The 17,996-nt window shown below is 35.7% G+C and overlaps 1 protein-coding gene across 6 annotated transcripts in view; it reads right to left on the bottom strand.

The window, feature by feature from the left end:
* The window catches only part of nrv1 (nervana 1), a 71,164-nt gene extending 56,626 nt beyond the window's left edge, over positions 1 to 14,538 (bottom strand). For 2 of the 6 annotated variants that reach the window (XR_010949398.1, XM_067764849.1), the window contains exons 1-2: positions 14,024 to 14,394; positions 9,219 to 9,464 (exon numbers count right to left, since the gene is read on the bottom strand). Coding sequence is in view for 5 of the 6 variants with exons in the window: in XM_067764849.1 (XP_067620950.1) it covers positions 9,219 to 9,354 (136 nt within the window). In the remaining variant the exon portion in view is untranslated. The other 4 variants (XM_067764852.1, XM_067764850.1, XM_067764853.1 and 1 more) reach the window with 4 other exon arrangements.
* Between the last annotated feature and the right edge of the window lie 3,458 nt (positions 14,539 to 17,996).

Below are 17,996 nucleotides of genomic sequence, written 5' to 3'. Positions count from 1 at the left end.
GATTCAGAAAACGGAAGTTATGAATCAATAGTCCAGAGTCAGGAATGAAGAACAATAAACGAAAGATCAAGTATTAAACACCAGAAATCAAAACCTTGGTTACATATCAAAGAATCAAGCATCAAAAGCAACCAAACAAGAATAGAGAACCATACGACAATAATTAAGAAAACAAAATCAGGAATCAAGCAAAGGGTCCAGGAGCAAACCCAAAGCTCGTAAATAACTACACAATGAACACAAATCTAAACCAATGGCTCAAAATGCAAATAATATGAAGCTATGAATTAATGCTCGAGAACTAACAACCTGTATGAGAACCAATAAGACCTGATCGACTGTACCCGTAAGTGAACCAAGAAGGCCTGTGCGTCTGTACCCGAAAGCGAGCCAAGAAGACCTATCCGACAGTACCCGTAGGGGTACAAAGAGGATACGTCTAACAGTGCCCGTATTGGTACAATCCTCTTTGACATAATACCCCTGCGTACAAAGAGGATATGTCCCATAGTACCCAAAGCGGCACAAAGAGGACCTGTGGTTCTAGCAAAAACACAATACAGGATAAGACAAAAGTTTACTTAAGCTTTTTGTGAAAGTTTTTTTCCAAAAAAATAAATTGGGCTTTCAGAAATATGTTTTTACAAAAAGCTCAGATATTATTGCTCGAGAGATCTTGGTTGAGCTTTTGGGAAGGTTCTCATTGCTCTTTAGGAGTTACTCAAACGAAAATCCGATTGTAAAGCTTAAGCTTATAAAAGCTTTTGTCAAAAGCTTGCAGAGCTAACTATTCAAAGATATTTTGACTTCTTTGTTGAATAGTAGAAAATAAATAGGTATGTATATTATATTAAGGAAACTTTTACAAAAGCTTATTCCCTGAACTAAATTTTACTTTTTCAGGAGCTTTATTTCACTATTTGTGTCTATTAGTAAAAAAGCGTAATTAAAGAGTTATTTTAGGACATTTTGTTGCAGTTGCTTAGCATGTAAGCAAAATATATTTGTGTTGCATGCTTTAAGAAAATAATTGGCAATCCATACAGAAATATTTGGCAGGCCAAAAGTTTAGAGAGAGGTTGTTTGCTCACCGTTTGAGCTCACCTCAATATTTATGTAACGATTACTGATACTATAGCTTTTCAGCTCTGATCTTGGTTGAAAACACATCTTCAAATTATTTCGTTCTCCCGAAGAGTGTTGAAAAAAAGCTCAGTATGTCAGCTTTCAATGAGCTTTGAACTTAATTACATCTCTATATGTCAATCTACAAAATATGTTATATCTGACATTTTTCCTTGATATTACCAACTCTTTTTTAAAAGACTAAATATTCAATCATAAGCTCTCCTATTCAATTTGTCACGAATAACCAGCATTGGGTAAGGGAATGCTGATTCAGTATTCCTTATTTGCTTAACAAACGGTTAATTCATTGACATGAATATTTATTTACCATTGAAGGCGCATTGTTGTTATTGCACGCAGAATTGTAGGTGGGCCAAGTGAAATAGATGGGAGGTGTTACACTTTCACTATTTATCACAATATCCTTATTTTATATCTGTATATGAATACAGTTTACTCCAGACGTCAATATATATGCAAGTGCTATTGCCCTCATCCTACTTTTCCGTTAACCACTTCACAATTTCGCTACAACGTGGCAGCAGCATACAAAACAAGTACCAACACATATACCTACTTGTATATACAACAGCGCAGTAGTAAAAATTGTATTTTGTTCACGCGTCCTGCGAATGCAAAATGTATATATTATATGTACCTAGAAGCACACACACACATATGTACATGCACAAATATACATACATACATAGTACACTCGCAGTCAATAAGGATATACGAGAAAACATCGTACAGTCCCGCCAATTTCATTTGCAAAGGAGTTGTTACCCTTTTGGCGCATGTCTACAGTGGCTCTCATTGTAGTAGAGCTGCAATATTTTAACAGATTATCATTAACAGCAGCGACGTTGTAATACAGCGACAGCAACAATTGTAGCAGGCATTCTGTAGTCAGCATTCGTATGACTATATTTTGCACAGTGGGACATATTGCTGCAATTTTTTTAAATCGAATTTTATTTGCAAACAATATAAGTGCGACCCACAGCAAAGCTCTTGTAGTAAAAGTAAAGAAGATTATAAAGATTTTGATGAACTTTTCTGTATAAGAAATAATCAATTTAGACAAATTCAAGTTCCCCAAAAGCTTTCCAGTAAAAGCACAAGCATACGCGTTTTCTGCAGATCAAATTTAGTTAACTGAGAGATGCAAGAAATTTTATTTTTGAGTTGTTTTTATTAGAAAATAATTATATTAAAAACTCAAATCGCATTCCAGCCTTAAGGTGCAACTATTTCAAAAGCTTCTACTGAAGTATATTGGAAAGATTTTCCTTCATCCCTTCGAGAACGAAAATCGACACTGATGATGGCACAACGTCGAAAGTGGTTTGTCTCGAAACCAAATTTGACAAGGAATGACGGAAAATCGTTCCTATATGCATCAATTATCCACCCTGTCGGAAAATCAACAAAACAAAATGAGTCCGCTGAAATGATTAATTTAGGTAAGTAATGACGCGATAGGCTACGTAGGCACAAGCAATGTACTTTGTGCTTAATGAGCTTTTGCGCAGAATCACAAGACCAACTTTTTTGTTGAACATTTTTTTATTCAATAGAAAGTGGCCTTAATCGAATAGCAAAATTTACCCATACAACTTTAAGTGATATGAGTAACCTTAGATTTTTTAAGGGGTTTTGGAGAGCTTTTTTACATAGGTTCGGTTAGATTGAATTGGCTGCCGCGGAGGCACAAATAGGCTAGTATCAGGAAGTACGTTATGATACCACAAAAAGACATCATTACCACTGCGCTTGGAAGAATTTCTTGAACCTAATAAAAGCTGTTAAGATGCTTGATGTTGTAAATAAAAGAAGCTCAAGGCAGCGCTGTCTGGCAACACTTAACGGTTGGCAGTTGCACACAATTGGCAAAGCGTTTCCTCCTCTTCGTCCATTTTACAACTATAACGGCATCGACCATAGGACACATCTTTCTGCATGCCTAACAATAAAATAGCGCTCAGCGTGTATGCCTACAAATGTGTTCTTTGTCGTTCCCTGCCTAGCAAGTTCGTCTGCAATACAGTTTCCAGGGACATTGCCCTGTGTTCCGGCAGTCATGTGAATTGTACACGGTTCTGTTTGGCCCTCTACTGAAGAGATCTATGCAAGTTTAATGCTAGTTTAAAAAAACATATCCAAACCTTCTGATAGCTGATACTACAGTCTGGAAAGCAAAACATTGATCAGGAAGTCATCTCGATATTTTGTATAAACCCCTCCTCCAACCGTTCTGTTAAATTTAGTACCATCGGTGTATATGGAAATACTGTATTCAGTTGCCACGCACCGATTCCACACCATCCCAACATTCTTCCTGGGAATGTTTACCGTAAAGGTGCTCTCCGCGGTCTGCGCTTCGAGGGAGAAAACTAAAATTGTTCAGTATGGTAGAGTATCCAACGCGTTTAGCACTCTCTTGAACAAAGGGCTGACTTGGCTAGATACAAAGGTCGGATATCAAGATGAATATGTGCACTTTTCACAGCAAATTTAGGTTTGACGTCTTGCTCAAGGCTGGCGTTTGTTTAATGCCTTTAATGTAAAGAAATACACCAAAGAATTCGGCCTCAATGGCCCTATTAAGGCGCACACCATTTAGTTGCGGTGGCTTTAACTGCGGTATTTTGAACCGTTTAGTATATAAGACAACCTCCACATTATCGTAATCGTACGATAATTTATAAGATTTCAAGTAATGTAAAAAACCCCTTATGGCGGCCTGGGAGGTCCTGGGTTGAAGTGCTGGGCAAAGAAATTTAGAAACAAGTGATTCAATAAGAAAAAGTGTTTCCAAGCGGGGTTGGCCCTCCACAGTGATTTGGCAAAAACGACGAGTACATTCCTGTCATGACATGCTCCTCAGTGAAAATTCATCTGCCCAGCAGATACCTTAAGGAGTCGGCATACAACATGTGGAACCTAGAAATTGTAGGAAAACTGAAAAGAACCGAGTCTTTGTTTTTTTAACGTCTTATAAAATTTTCAAAAATGTTTTTTAAAAATTTTCGAAAGTTTTTTGTTAATAAATATTTTAAGTCAAAAAATATATCATAATTTTTTTGAAACCCGTTTTTTAAGTAATTTTAGTTTGGTTTTGAAAAGGTTTTTTTATGCATTTTCTGTAATACTCGAACTTAATTCGACATAGAGAAATTTGATTTGCGCACCTCTTTTCCGAAACATCCTACTGTGCCCCACCACCCACTTGACACACACCAATAGCAATCGCGTTGCATGTAATACAGATTTTTCAGTTGTATGTATGTTTGCGGCGGCCACCGTCGTATGATGGTAGCGTGCTCCGCCTACCACACCGAATGCCCTGGGTTCACACTCCGGGCAAAGCAATATCAAAATTTTAGAAATAAGGTTTTTCAATTAGAAGAAAAATTTTCAAAGCGGGGTCGCCCCTCGGCAGTGTTTGGCAAGCACTCCGAGTGTATTTCTGCCATGAAGAGTTCTCAGTGAAAGCTCATCTGCCTCGCAGATGCCGTTCGGAGTCGGCATAAAACAAGTAGGTCCCGTCCCGCCAATTTGTAGGAAAATTTAAAAAGAAGCACGACGCAAATTGGAAGAGAAGCTCGGCCTAAAATCTCTTCGGAGGTTATCGCGCCTTACATTTTTTATGTATTTTTGTTTATGAGTATGTATGCATTTTACAATTTCATGTCGCTGACCACCTGGCTTCGTAGTTTGCTCGCTATAGATTGGGTAAGCTATTTTTATTTGAGGGCACTGTCCCAATTTCCAAAGACAAATATCAAAACACTTCTGCTTGTTTTCGAATAAGTGAAGTGGGTGGTTAATGAAAGTGCATTGTTTATGAATATTGAACTTTGAGGAAAACATTTTGTGAAGATTTTTATGATGAAGTGGCAAAAGCGTTGCCAGAAGCTTTTTTAGAGTGCTGCCAGCCAAGTTCGAAAACGATGCTTTGCTATTCTAAAGGAAGGGTAAAGGAACTACTAAGGTTTTGCTCCAACATAGCATAGTAAAACATGGCCAAAAATACCTTGGTCTGGTCACCGAAGAGATCGATGTTTATACCGAGAAAAAGATCAGTACATAAGGAGGAGTGTTGAGTTTTTCTGCAGAGCTATACTACGGTGTAATCTTTAAATAAATAAATATATGTAAGGCGTGATAATCTCCGAGGAGATTTTAGGCTGAGAAGGACAACACGCTTGGATTTGGCATTACCACGTTTTGTTATTTCTGGGCTTGCAAGGACGGCGTGAATTGAGCCCTAAGTCCATTTTACGGGCCTGAAGGCATCTTTCTTTGGTGATCCTCAAGCCTTTTCTACGGCGTTCGCTATACGTAGTTTTAGGAGCCCTGCTAAACATTTTGGGCTGGATCGAGCATTCATATCAAGCGTGAGCTCTTCGCGCAGTTTTGCAATTTCTTTAATGGCTTCCGTTGTTATACCATCCGGTCCTGGTGCCTTACCGTTTATCAAGCTGCTTACTACAAGTTCTAACTCTGTTGAGGTGAATGGCGGAGGTTCATCAAGCGTGCCTATGTGGACGTTACTATCTTCCCGTTTTTCGTGAGAAGGACAAAGTGCTTTTACTATGTTATCCCTTTCAGCTATATCTAGCTCTGGTGTTGGCATCCTGGCCCATATTCCCAAGTGCCTTGAAATGTGGAGTTAAGTAGATTTTAGTTCTTTTTTTGAAAGTCATGAGGTAGCGACAGAACTTAAGCCAGCACTACAGCTTCAATGAACAATGTCCTGTGTGTCGTTGTTGTAAAGCAATACGTGCTATCTTGTCAACTCAAAGTTAGATCATCGGTATGCGCATACGTCTGCATACAGTCTTACAGCATATTTCGCTGTTGAATCGGCAAAATTTACTTCTTTAAGCAAACACAAATTGATTTACTGTTATTTTATTTTAATTCGAAAGCACGAGGTTAATCATCTAAGCATGCGTGTAAATAAATCAATTTTACTTTATGACAGCTTCGACTAGGTCACACTCATACTATCTTACTAGTCTAGCCTTTAGCAGTTACACCTTGTGATACGCGCCCATGACCAATCATTATCAACATGTCTAACCAACCTGCATGTTCTTGTGCGGCAATTGGACTTGGAAACAAGCGCTGACAACTACGCTCACTGACGACGGCCTCGCCTGCTTTTGGCTGACTTGCCCATTTTCATTACACAAGCGCTTGAAGAACTCATTCGTACTACCGGCATTTGAGTGATAGCTTCTTAATTTTGTTTTAATACACATATTTTTTTGATGAACAAAAAGTAAAAATAAAAGAACCGTCAAAAAGAAACCAGCCAGCCTATGCCAATTTTATAGCTTGTGGGTGAAACAGTGACTCATAAATATGATTTGAAGCGAGCGCGTCATACTTATCGCTATGTGTACATATATATTATAATGTTTTCTTTGCTATCTCTGCAATTACGCGTCATATTCTTTTATACCAATAGCCAGTAATCACTTGACATGTGGTGCGTAAGATTCCATACAATTGGGCTTTCGTTAGTAACATAATCAGTACATTTCATTTTGTCGTAGCTCTCTTTACAATTACTGCAGTACTTCCTCATTCTCTCATAACTTTGATATATGTTTGTATGTGTACATTCATATACCGTACATTAAAAGCAGCGATCCATCAATTCGTACATCTATCAAATGTTTGCATGCGAGTTTTTTGCCTCAGCGACAAACGCTTGGCTATGCGCGTAAAATTTTCTTATCAGCATTTTTTGATATTGTTCACTATATTCGTTATTGATGTTTATAAATGTACAATTATTAGTGACTCACAAAAATGGTCAACCAGATACGAATAATCGGGTTGATGTATATTGAAACGATTTGCCGTCTTTGCATTTCAAATTTGGTTTGAATACATCTCTGTATCGGCGTTGTTCCATCTTCAGTGTAATCTAAAGAAACTGCAACTGAAACTCAATTCCAAACTCAGCAAAAAGCGATATCAGAAAGCCTGATTAAGAGGGATATTACAAATGTGTCAAAAAGATCACGAGAAAGGTTATCTGCCCATATATGACCGGCGGGACCCTCTGTCAACTCATCATCATCATTTTTACTAAGGATTTAACCGCCTAGGCGAGAGTTACTTCTAAAAGAACGAGAAGGCTGCATTAAACTACAAATACAAAAAGCCTCTTATATGACTCTAAAACACCGCTACTAATTCACTAAAAACTTCAAACTCATCATTCGTATTAATTTTTATGACTCCTCATGATGATAACATGTATTCCACGCCAAAAAAACAGTTTCTGTTGACTACCAAGAAATCTGGGCATCCCAACAAACATCTGATTGGAAAGGCTCCATCTCCCAGGAAATTAAGAAGTCATCTCTGAAAATACAACGAAGAAATTCAGCACTCAAGAAATCAGACGTATGAAAATAAGTAGTTCGGAAAGGCTCTCAGAGATACTCACAAAAAGTCGTCCAATTACTATGCCAACAAATACCCGGCGAACCCCGTTCTCAAAGACAAATGCCATAAAACTCGTAGTTGAGGAAAGCAACCTCCCAGGAAGGCGCGGGGATACTATTATAGGTTAAACTCTTTATAATCCAGAAACAAGCCCGCCATGCCCAATATATCTTCCGCATGTAACGTGTCCCCACATGAAACCAACCATCTTTTCAATCGCAACCCGAAACCAACACACGAGTGATCACATCTATTAAATGGGGCGAAGCACTGCTACAACATAACCTCATGTATACTAATTGTTGGCTCTAAAACAAGTTTTTCTTATGAAGGAAAGCCTTTGAAAATTTGTGTTAAAGGAATATTTCCCCTTAGTGATTAGCACGGTTAGTCCCGTTCTTGTAGCAGTTTAAAGGAGAATATAATATAGAAATGTCACATAATACTTCTGCTACCACGAAAATGGTTCAAACTGGATCTAGGTACGCTGATATGCTATCCGATTGGCAACTTCTATTCATAGTTTATGCTGTCATTTGTCGTTCGGCCTATAACGAAGAGCTATATTTTAATGCTGTCGGAATGGACGGGATTTCCAACACCATAGTGTAAGCTTTTTGTTAGATTAGAAAGGCATTTTGCATACTTTTGAGTTTATTGTTGGAAAGGACGCGATTCCGAGCAACACTAAAAACTCTTTCGAAATTGCTGTTTTGAATGTTAGATCATATATATGATGCTGCAGAATGAATGCGATTTCGTGCAGTAGGGTTTGTACTAGGTTTGCGCTGCCAGCCGAACACTAATTTCGAATCAATACGATTGAACACGTTTTTTCAGTACATCCCTACCTCATATATTTAAATTTATATGTACATATTTAGAGAGTGGGTGTTAAAACAATACTACTGAAATCTCTATCTACTAATTTACAATTTTTTTTCTTTTCATTATTCTAATTTTTTATTATTAATTAAAAAAATATTTTTTTTTAAATTTATTTGTATTTGTGTATGTCAATTCTTTTCTTGATTTTCCCTTTTCAATATAAATATGGTTATTAATTTTGTATAAAAGGTGCTCAAAAGTTGAAGGATAATCGCGAAAAATGTTGTTAGTGCCAATCATAATTATTTAGAAAAGCAAAAAGAAAGATTTTTGTATGGAATAGATGCTATTTTTTGTATATTTTTTGCAATTGGAAACAAGTTTTTCTAAGCTGAGTAGCCTTTTTTGCTAAGCTGGTAAATCACCAAAGCTGTATGCATTAGGTGCGTCCCCTAACACTCAGAACACTCAGCAAGGAGTCTGAAACAACAGAAAATTTATGCCGTAATCTGTTCTCTAACTATTGATATGACAAAATGCAGGGCTTTCTCAGAAGTAGCCAGCTACATTTTTGCTGAAAATTCTGAACTACTATCAAACGAACAGCTATTGTGAATTTCACAAAACCAAATTGGAAATTTATACTTGGAAATACCTGGAAACAACAAACGCTTTTTGCTGGAGAAAATTTAGATTTTTTGGTAAGTAAATTTACATACTTAAATATGTATGTACTATTTTACTTATTTTTATTTAATATTCTTATATTTATGCAAATATTTACTTACCCCAACTTTTGGGTGTGCGTCCAAAATAGGTGCCATTTTTACTATTGTAGACTGTTTCCATACAAGTTTGCTTCTCCCTTTTTTGTGGGAAATTGAATTCCGTTACTGTTTGGATACCATTCTTTTTTGTTGCCATTTTTATACGCGTTCACTTAATTTGTATGACTTTTATGTACAGAAGCTCAAATTGAGATCAAATTTTATTGTTACAGTTTTCTTCTTTTATTTAGTGGATGGTGTAATTACCTAAATATTAAGTAGTGCAAGGAATGTTTCAAATAAAGCTTTTTTTCACATAAAAGAGTGATGGTAATTATAGATCAGACAGAAAAGCGAAAAAAAATTTAATAATTGTTTCCAATTTTTATGGATTTCGAAAAGAAAAAAAATTATGGAAAACAGCAGACGTCTACTGGATATGGAATTTCTCGTAAGATATGCCTATTTAAACTTTTTTTTTTCTTGTTTTTTTCTTGCTACTATAAATTTTTAAATTCAGTTTAAGTTAATTTTTTCTATTTATACAGGAAAATAAATTACTTGTAGAATTTTTTAATAAAAATTTTTTGTTTTTTCATTCACCTAATATTTTTATTTATAATACGAATTGTTTATACCAATATTATGTTTATTTTCCAATTTCAACAAATTTTTATGTTTATTAAGACAAAAAAAAATTCTTAAAAATTATGTTCGTTTGAATGGAATTTTTCTTTCGTTACATAAATACTTTGCATTTATTTAAAATTTATATATTTTAAATTTTTTTTATTTTTGTAGGTTTTTTTAAATTTTATATATTTTTTTAAGTTATTATTGCTAAATTATTGTCGCGATTTTTGTGTTTCTTTTTCTTAATTTGAATTTATTTATTTACTACACAAAGCTAAAATTTTTTTTTGTTGTTAAGCTTATTTGAATTAGTTAAAATTCATTGTTTATTATTAAATTTTTTTGATTCCATAAAAATTTGTGTTTGTTCTTCGAATGTTTCCAATTTTTTTTGTGATATGTTTCGTTGTTGAAGTATATCAAGACCTTGTTTACTTTTGTCTCTGTTATTTAAGTTTTTTTGTTTTTTTTCTAGTTTTTTATTTTGTATCTATTATTCAAATATTTTAATTTTTTTTTAATGTAACGACGATAGTGATCTCAATATTTTCAAGATTTAATCAAATCCTTTCTTATATCAATCATTAATAATAATATAAGTTTTAAAATCAATTTTTGTACAATGGGCGTGGCACCGCCCACTTTTAAAAGAAGGTAATTTAAAAGTTTTGCAAGCTGTAATTTGGCAGTCGTTGAAGATATCGTGATAAAATTTGGCAGGAACGTTACTCCTATTACTATATGTACGCTTAATAAAAATTAGCAAAATCGGAGAAGGACCACGCCCACTTAAAAAAAAAATCTTTTTTAAAGTAACATTTTAACAAAAAATTTAATATCTTTACAGTATATAAGTAAATTATGTCAAAATTCAACTCTAGTAATGATATGGTGCAACAAAATACAAAAATAAAAGAAAATTTCAAAATGTGCGTGGCTCCGCCCTTTTTCATTTAATTTGTCTAGGATACTTTTAATGCCATAAGTCGAACAAAAATTTACCAATCCTTTTGAAATTTTGTAGGGGCATAGATTTTATGACGGTAACTGTTTGTGAAATGGGCGAATTCGGTAGAAGCCACGCCCAGTTTTTATACACAGTCGTCCGTGTGTCCTTCCGCATGGCCGTTAACATGATAACTTGAGCAAAAATTGACATATCTTTACTGAACTTAGTTCACGTACTTATCTGAACTCACTTTATTTTGGTATAAAAAATTAACGAAATCCGACTATGACCACGTCCACTTTTTCGATATCGAAAATTACGAAAAATTAAAAAAATGCCATAATTCTATACCAGATACGAAAAAAGGGATGAAACATGGTAATTGGATTGGTTTATTGACGCGAAATATAACTTTAAAAAAAACTTTGTAAAATGGTTGTGACACCTACCATATTAAGTAGAAGAAAATGAAAAAGTTTTGCAGGGCGAAATAAAAAACCCTTGAAATCTTGGCAGGTATTACATATATAAATAAATTAGCGGTATCCAAAAGATGATGTTCTGGGTCACCCTGGTCCACATTTTGGTCGATATCTGGAAAACGCCTTCACATATACAACTACCACCACTCCCTTTTAAAGCTCTCATTAATACCTTTAATTTGATACCAATATCGTACAAACACATTCTAGAGACACTCCTGGTCCACCTTTATGGCGATAACTCGAAAAGGCGTCCACCTATAGAACTAAGCCCCACGCCCTTTAAAAATACTCATTAACACCTTTCATTTGATGCCCATATCGTGCAAACAAAGTCTAGAGTCACCCCTGGCCCACCTTTATTGCGATACCTCGAAAAGGCGTCCACCTATAGAACTAAGGCCCACTCCCTTTTAAAATACTCATTAACACCGTTCGTTTGATACCCATATTGTACAAACATATTCTAGTGTCACCCCTGGTCCACCTTTATGGCGATATCTCGAAACGGCATCCACATATAGAACTAAGGCCCACTCCCTTTTAAAATACTCATTAACACCGTTCGTTTGATACCCATATTGTACAAACAAATTCTAGGGTCACCCCTGGTCCACCTTTGTGGCGATATCTCGAAACGGCGTCCACCTATGGAACTAAGGATTACTCCCTTTTAAAATACTCATTAACACCTTTCATTTGATACCCATATCGTACAAACGCATTCTAGAGTCAACCCTGATCCACCTTTATGGCTATATCCCTAAATGGCGTCCACCTATAAAACTATGGCCCACTCCCTCATAAAATACTCTTTAATGCCTTTCATTTGATACACATGCCATACAAACACATTCCAGGGTTTCACTCGGTTCATTTTCCTACATGGTTATTTTCCCTTATGTTGTCACCATAGCTCTCAGCTGAGTATGTAATGTTCGGTTACACCCGAACTTAACCTTCCTTACTTGTTTTTTTTTCTATTAAAATATTTTTTGCAATTTTATAATTTTTTTTTTTTTTTTGATCTTTTTGAATTATATGCTTGTGGTTCAAATATCTTTGTTTTTAATTATGTATTTTGTTATTTAATTATTTTTTATTCCTTTTTGAATTACATCTCTGTTATTTAAGTATCTGCTACATATTTTTTGAGTTTTGTCTTTGTTATTCAAATATTTTTTTATTGTTATTTCTTTAATTTTGTGCCTGTATTTAAAACTTTTTCGAGATGTTCAAAATTTGGCTTTGCTGTTCAAACATTTTTTTTATTGCTCCTTTTTTTTTTAAGATTCCTTATTCATTTTTGTTAAATTATTTTAGTTTCTTCTTCTCTTTTCAATTCTCTTTTTTTTCAATTTTGCACGCATTTCAATTTTTTCGAGATTTTTGAAATTTGGCTTTGCTTTGCAAATACTAATTTATTTTGTTATTTCTGCTTTTGTTTCAAATTTTTAGAGCTTTTTTATTAATTTTTTCTGTTTGTGAGTTGTGTTTGTTTCTGTTAAAAATTTAAATTTTTCTCTTTTTGATAGTATTTGGTATTGTTGAAATTGTTTATACAATTTTTTTTTGATTCTTTAATTCTTCAATTTTATTTTGTGTGTGAAAATTTTTTTAATAATTTTTTATTATTAAAACTCAATTTCTTTCCTTCTACATTTGAGAAATTGCTGTAAGTTTTTTTTATTGGATTCTTTTTCAATTATTTACGAGATTTATTTTTCTCTTTGTTACAAAGTTTTATTCCAATTTTTTTTAATTTCTTCACCTAGTTTTATTTACCTTCATGTTTACACTTTGCGAATTTTGTGGTTACATTTCTTTTTGTATTCTAATTAATTTATTTTCTATTTTTATATATATGACAATTAATTTTTTTTTTATTTTATTGCATTTTTTTATTATTAGCTGTTTTCTGGTTTATTTTCAGTTTGCTAATTATTTTTTAGAAAGTTTCTTTCTTTATTTATTTGTAAACTTAAAGCAAAAGTTTTGTTTTTATTTTTTCTCTTTCAGTACAGTTTTTCATAAAACGAAGTTTTTTCTAAATGTCCCATTTTTTATTGTTTACATTTTATACATTTTTCTTATTAAAGTTTTTTTTTTCACTTATACTTCTTCTTTAGCTTTAATTATTTTAGTTTATAAAGAAACAACAATTCGAATATTACAGGATATTTTAAAAATTTTAAATTATACTTTTTCCCTTTAATTCATTCCTGCAATATTCAATTCTTTTGTACACGAATTTAAAAATAATAAATTTACTCAAGCAATATTTTTTCTACAATTTTTTTACAGTGCCGTTAGGTACTTTTTGCACCTTCCACGAGTCTGTTTATCATTGTTTTTATTATGTTTTGCTCTGCTATTTTTATGTAAATTACTCAAGCAAACACCAAATTGAGAAAAAAAAACACAGCAACAAGGAAGTTCACAATGAAGAGCCCAAAAACGTACACAGTAAAAATGTATACACAGAGTAAAAACAAAACCATCCCTCACTCTCACATCTCTCTTGCACTTTTATGAAGAAAACAAAAATAATAAACCAAGAAAAAGTTAAAAAATGTGTTTGTCTTTTCTTTTAATATTTTCGTTCTTTTTTTAAATAACAAAATTTTGTAATTGCGCAAAAATTATTTTTGGCTTATTTATTTTTCCGAGTATTTCACGGTTACTGTAGCGATAAAATTAAAATCATATATCTACCACGCAAAAATATAAAAATCAATTTTATTTGCGTTGAAAATTCTTACTTTGTGTAGTAAGATTCTCTATTTCTTAATTTTTTATTATGGCTTATGGTTTAACGAACTTTCGAGCTTCCGCGTACACATTTAGCGCTAACCGACAAATATCACCGACTGAAATAATTGTACGACCAAAACTTGCACAGCAAAATCGTCTAGAAATGTTTTTTCAACTCAACGCTACTCAATGTGACTCCAAGTGTCTCAATTGTACTCTGCCTTTGGCTGTCTGGTTTTTGATTACGACGACGCTTGCTGCTTCTGCTGCATAAAACCTCTTCACAATCGGCCTACTAGAATATGCCAAAAATTTTTGAATCGTTTCTGAATATACAAAGGCAGCACCACTTGGACGCAATTAAGGCAAGCTAACCAATCAGTACCTGATGAACTGAACAGCTCTGAAGAAATGAGATAACTGACAGCAAACTGTTGGCTGGCTAAATCACTTGTACATATATACGACACGGTGGAAGTATCAATGATAATGATGATGGCGATGATAATGAGGTGGTGATTACCAGTCTGGCAACCAAAAACGACGATATTTTAGCTACTATCAGCGACGCAGTGCCTTCGCCTTAACAGCAAGCAGCCAGCTGTGACTCTGTTGATGCAAACGCAACGTTGAACAGTGGAGTCGACTGGAAGCATAAAAACTCATACGATTGCACGACAACTGTTGAACGTCAAATACAAACATGAGGCAAGCACCACCTCACAACGCGAATATACATGCAGGCACAAAGTTTAGCAGAGAGAAGTCGTCGACATTGACCGCGACTTAGGCGACGATTGAAAGCAACTTCAGTAGTAATTCAACCACCTTTATGCTTGTTTTCTATAAACTCAACTATTAGTAAATGAATGCCCAACTAAAACTTATAGCATGTTATTGAACATTCAGCCCCGCTCCTGCTGCGTTTCTATTCCTGACGCTGCTCTTACATATAAAAAGGCAAAAAAAACAAGTAAGGACGGGTTTGTCTTCGGCTGTGCCGAAGACTTCATACCTTTCATAAATGGGGCTGAACAATAATCTTATCCCGTTCCTAATTTCCAAATAATCGGATGTATAAGATAAGAAATATATAGTGAACAGATGTAAATACCTAAACGATTTTTAAGATAAATATAAAATAAAAAATGGCAATAAGCCCCCTTATCTGAACGATCGGTTGTATGGGATATATATTATATATAGCTCCGATCAAAGTGATTTTTTTAGAAAATCTTCTATGATAAATTAAAATATATATCACTGAGTTTCATGTTTATACTTTCTAAATTAAGGGAGAAATGGCCAAAAATCTTTCTATCTGAACGATCGGTTGTATGTGACATATACTATATATAGCTCCGATCAAAGTGATTTTTTTAGAAAATCTTCTATGATAAATTAAAATATATATCACTGAGTTTCATGTTTATACTTTCTAAATTAAGGTAGAAATGGCCAAAAATCTTTCTATCTGAACGATCGGTTGTATGTGATATATACTATATATAGCTCCGATCAAAGTGATTTTTTTAGAAAATCTTCTATGATAAATTAAAATAAATATCACTGAGTTTCATGTTTATAGTTTCTAAATTAAGGGAGAAATGGCCAAAAATCATTCTATCTGAACGATCGGTTGTATGGGAGATATATGTTATAGTGGTCCGATCCTACCGGATCCGACAAATGTCTAATATAATACAAAAGTACATCCTTGTGCCAAATTTCATCGAGATATCTCAAAATTTGAGGGACTAGTTTGCGTTCAAACAGACAGACGGACGGACAAGCGGACGGACGGACAGACGTACATGGCTATATCAACCCAGTTCGTCGCCCTGATCAATTCAGTATACTTAATCGTGAGCCTATCTTCTATATTTCTCAACGTTACAAACATCGGACCAAAGTTAATATACCATTTCATGTTCATGAAAGGTATAAAAACAAAGAACTTGCTCTGATACATCAACAGATGCTCAAACAATATGCGAGTGTGCTGCGCCGACAGTGAGCAGCAGAGCAGTGGTATAGCCTCTCTGCAATGGCTTCTTTGGGGATATGAGGTCGTACAGTGGGTTATTTTTACAGAAAAAGACACTTAGGATATTTAGAACAAAAATGATTATTTGAAAAAAAAAAACTGTCTTCTAATTTGGCTGGAGCGTTTTTTTAGGGGTTGCCGTTGTTGTTCTTGTAGAAATAATGAGAATCCCGTTTCGGGGAGAGTTGTAAATGCTGATGGTCCTTTGCCGGATATACATCCGGTAATAACCACTATCAAGATACAGCCCGACCTTCTCGTGAATAATTTAATAAAACCACATTGAACATTTTAGCGCATCACGCCTCCCCTCCCCCCCCCCCCCCCCCAACCTTCCAGTTCTAGGAGGACTTGGGGTCGCCAGAGCCACGCTTGCTAAATATGTATATACATCATTCATATTTGTAACAGGCCTCCACTCGCATATGTGAGGTTGACAATCGGGTCGCGAAAGTTATGAAGCTATAAAGCTTTGAGTTGCGCTTATCAACCTTTTTAATTGTGCTTAAAAGCGTCTGTTATAGGAGCGACTTACGTTCGAAAGTGTCTTGTAGATAGATACCAGAAACCAGTTTTAAGGTGAGAAAGAAATAGGCAGATGTTTATTCACTTTGTAAAATAAGCGCTCATCTGTTGGGCGTCAATCGGTGATACAGGTTTTAGCACTACAGACAATCGATTTTCGTGACCAGAATCGACTTCATACAGAGTAGAAGAGATTGCTGTGGACTAGGTTAGGTTAGGTTAGAGTGGCTGCCTCCGCTGTCCGAGCGGAGACTCACGTAGGCCGTTGTGGCCCGTTGTGCTACCACGCGGGGGGCCCCTATTTCCTATTACCCTACTTTCGAAGAAGAGGAGAGTTTAGACCCCAGTGAGGCTAAACCAGCGCATTTGCCTAATGAAACGCAAGATATCGTTTGGGTATATAGATTCAAGCTCCGCAAGGCACCCAAAAGAGTGTCTGTGGAGGCATTGGGACCTGGTTTTTGACAGTGCGGGACAGTGGCACAGAAAGTGCTCAACGATTTCTATCTCCTCCTCGTCCCTACAGCTGCGGCAGAAGTCATTTGTCTGCAGGCCCATATAGGCACCGTGAGAGCCCATGAGACAGTGACCTGTAAGAAGGCCCACTAGTGGGTTTATAGAGATGCGGTTTAACAATATCACCGATCGCGATCTCTTTTCATCTAGCTTAGGCCAGATTTGCTTGGATATACTACATGTAGGTTCCCTCGCCCATCTGGCGTTTGCCTGATCCGTGAAAAGAGATCACAGGTGGTATTTGCAAGTGTTTAGAGGAGGGCTGGCCCAATCAGCGGTGGTTGCTGTTTGCAAGTTGGTGCCCTCCCTAGCTAGCTCATCCGCAGCGCAGTTTCCTGAGATGTCACAGTGGCCAGGAACCCATATTATGCTTAGGTTACAATTTTCAGCTAGTTTGTTGAGGGTTTCTCTGCACTTCAATGCCACTAGTGACGAGGTGTTACTGCATTGCAGGGATTTTATGGCAGCTTGGCTGTCAGAGAAAATTGAAATAGAATTGGTTACCTGCAGGTTAGCAAGATAGCAGGCTGCTTTCCAGATAGCTATGAGTTCAGCCTGAAAAACGCTGCAGTGATCAGGTAGGCGAAAGCTCTCGCTTAGATTGAGCTTCTCCGAGAATATCCCGCTGCCGACTCTGTTGTTTAGTTTAGAGCCATCTGTAAAAACGGAGATTTCGTGTGATCCCGGCTCCACGCCGTTTGCCCACTCGTTCCTCTCTGGGATTCTTGTGGAAAATTTGTTGTCCCAGCTAGGGGGCGATGTTGTATGGTCGAATTTCAAGAAGGTTTCAGGGACTTGCTTCAGGATCCGGGTGTGACCAAACCTGCAATCCCTCCATGGTTCGATAGCGTTGAGCCTCGCCGCGTTGCAGGAGGCACAGTATCTAGCATATA

This window comes from Eurosta solidaginis, chromosome 2 (genome assembly GCF_040869045.1).
Source record: "Eurosta solidaginis isolate ZX-2024a chromosome 2, ASM4086904v1, whole genome shotgun sequence".
Taxonomy (NCBI): domain Eukaryota; kingdom Metazoa; phylum Arthropoda; class Insecta; order Diptera; family Tephritidae; genus Eurosta; species Eurosta solidaginis.
Note: the sequence above shows the minus strand (reverse complement) of the source record. Positions and strands in the feature narration are given on the sequence as shown.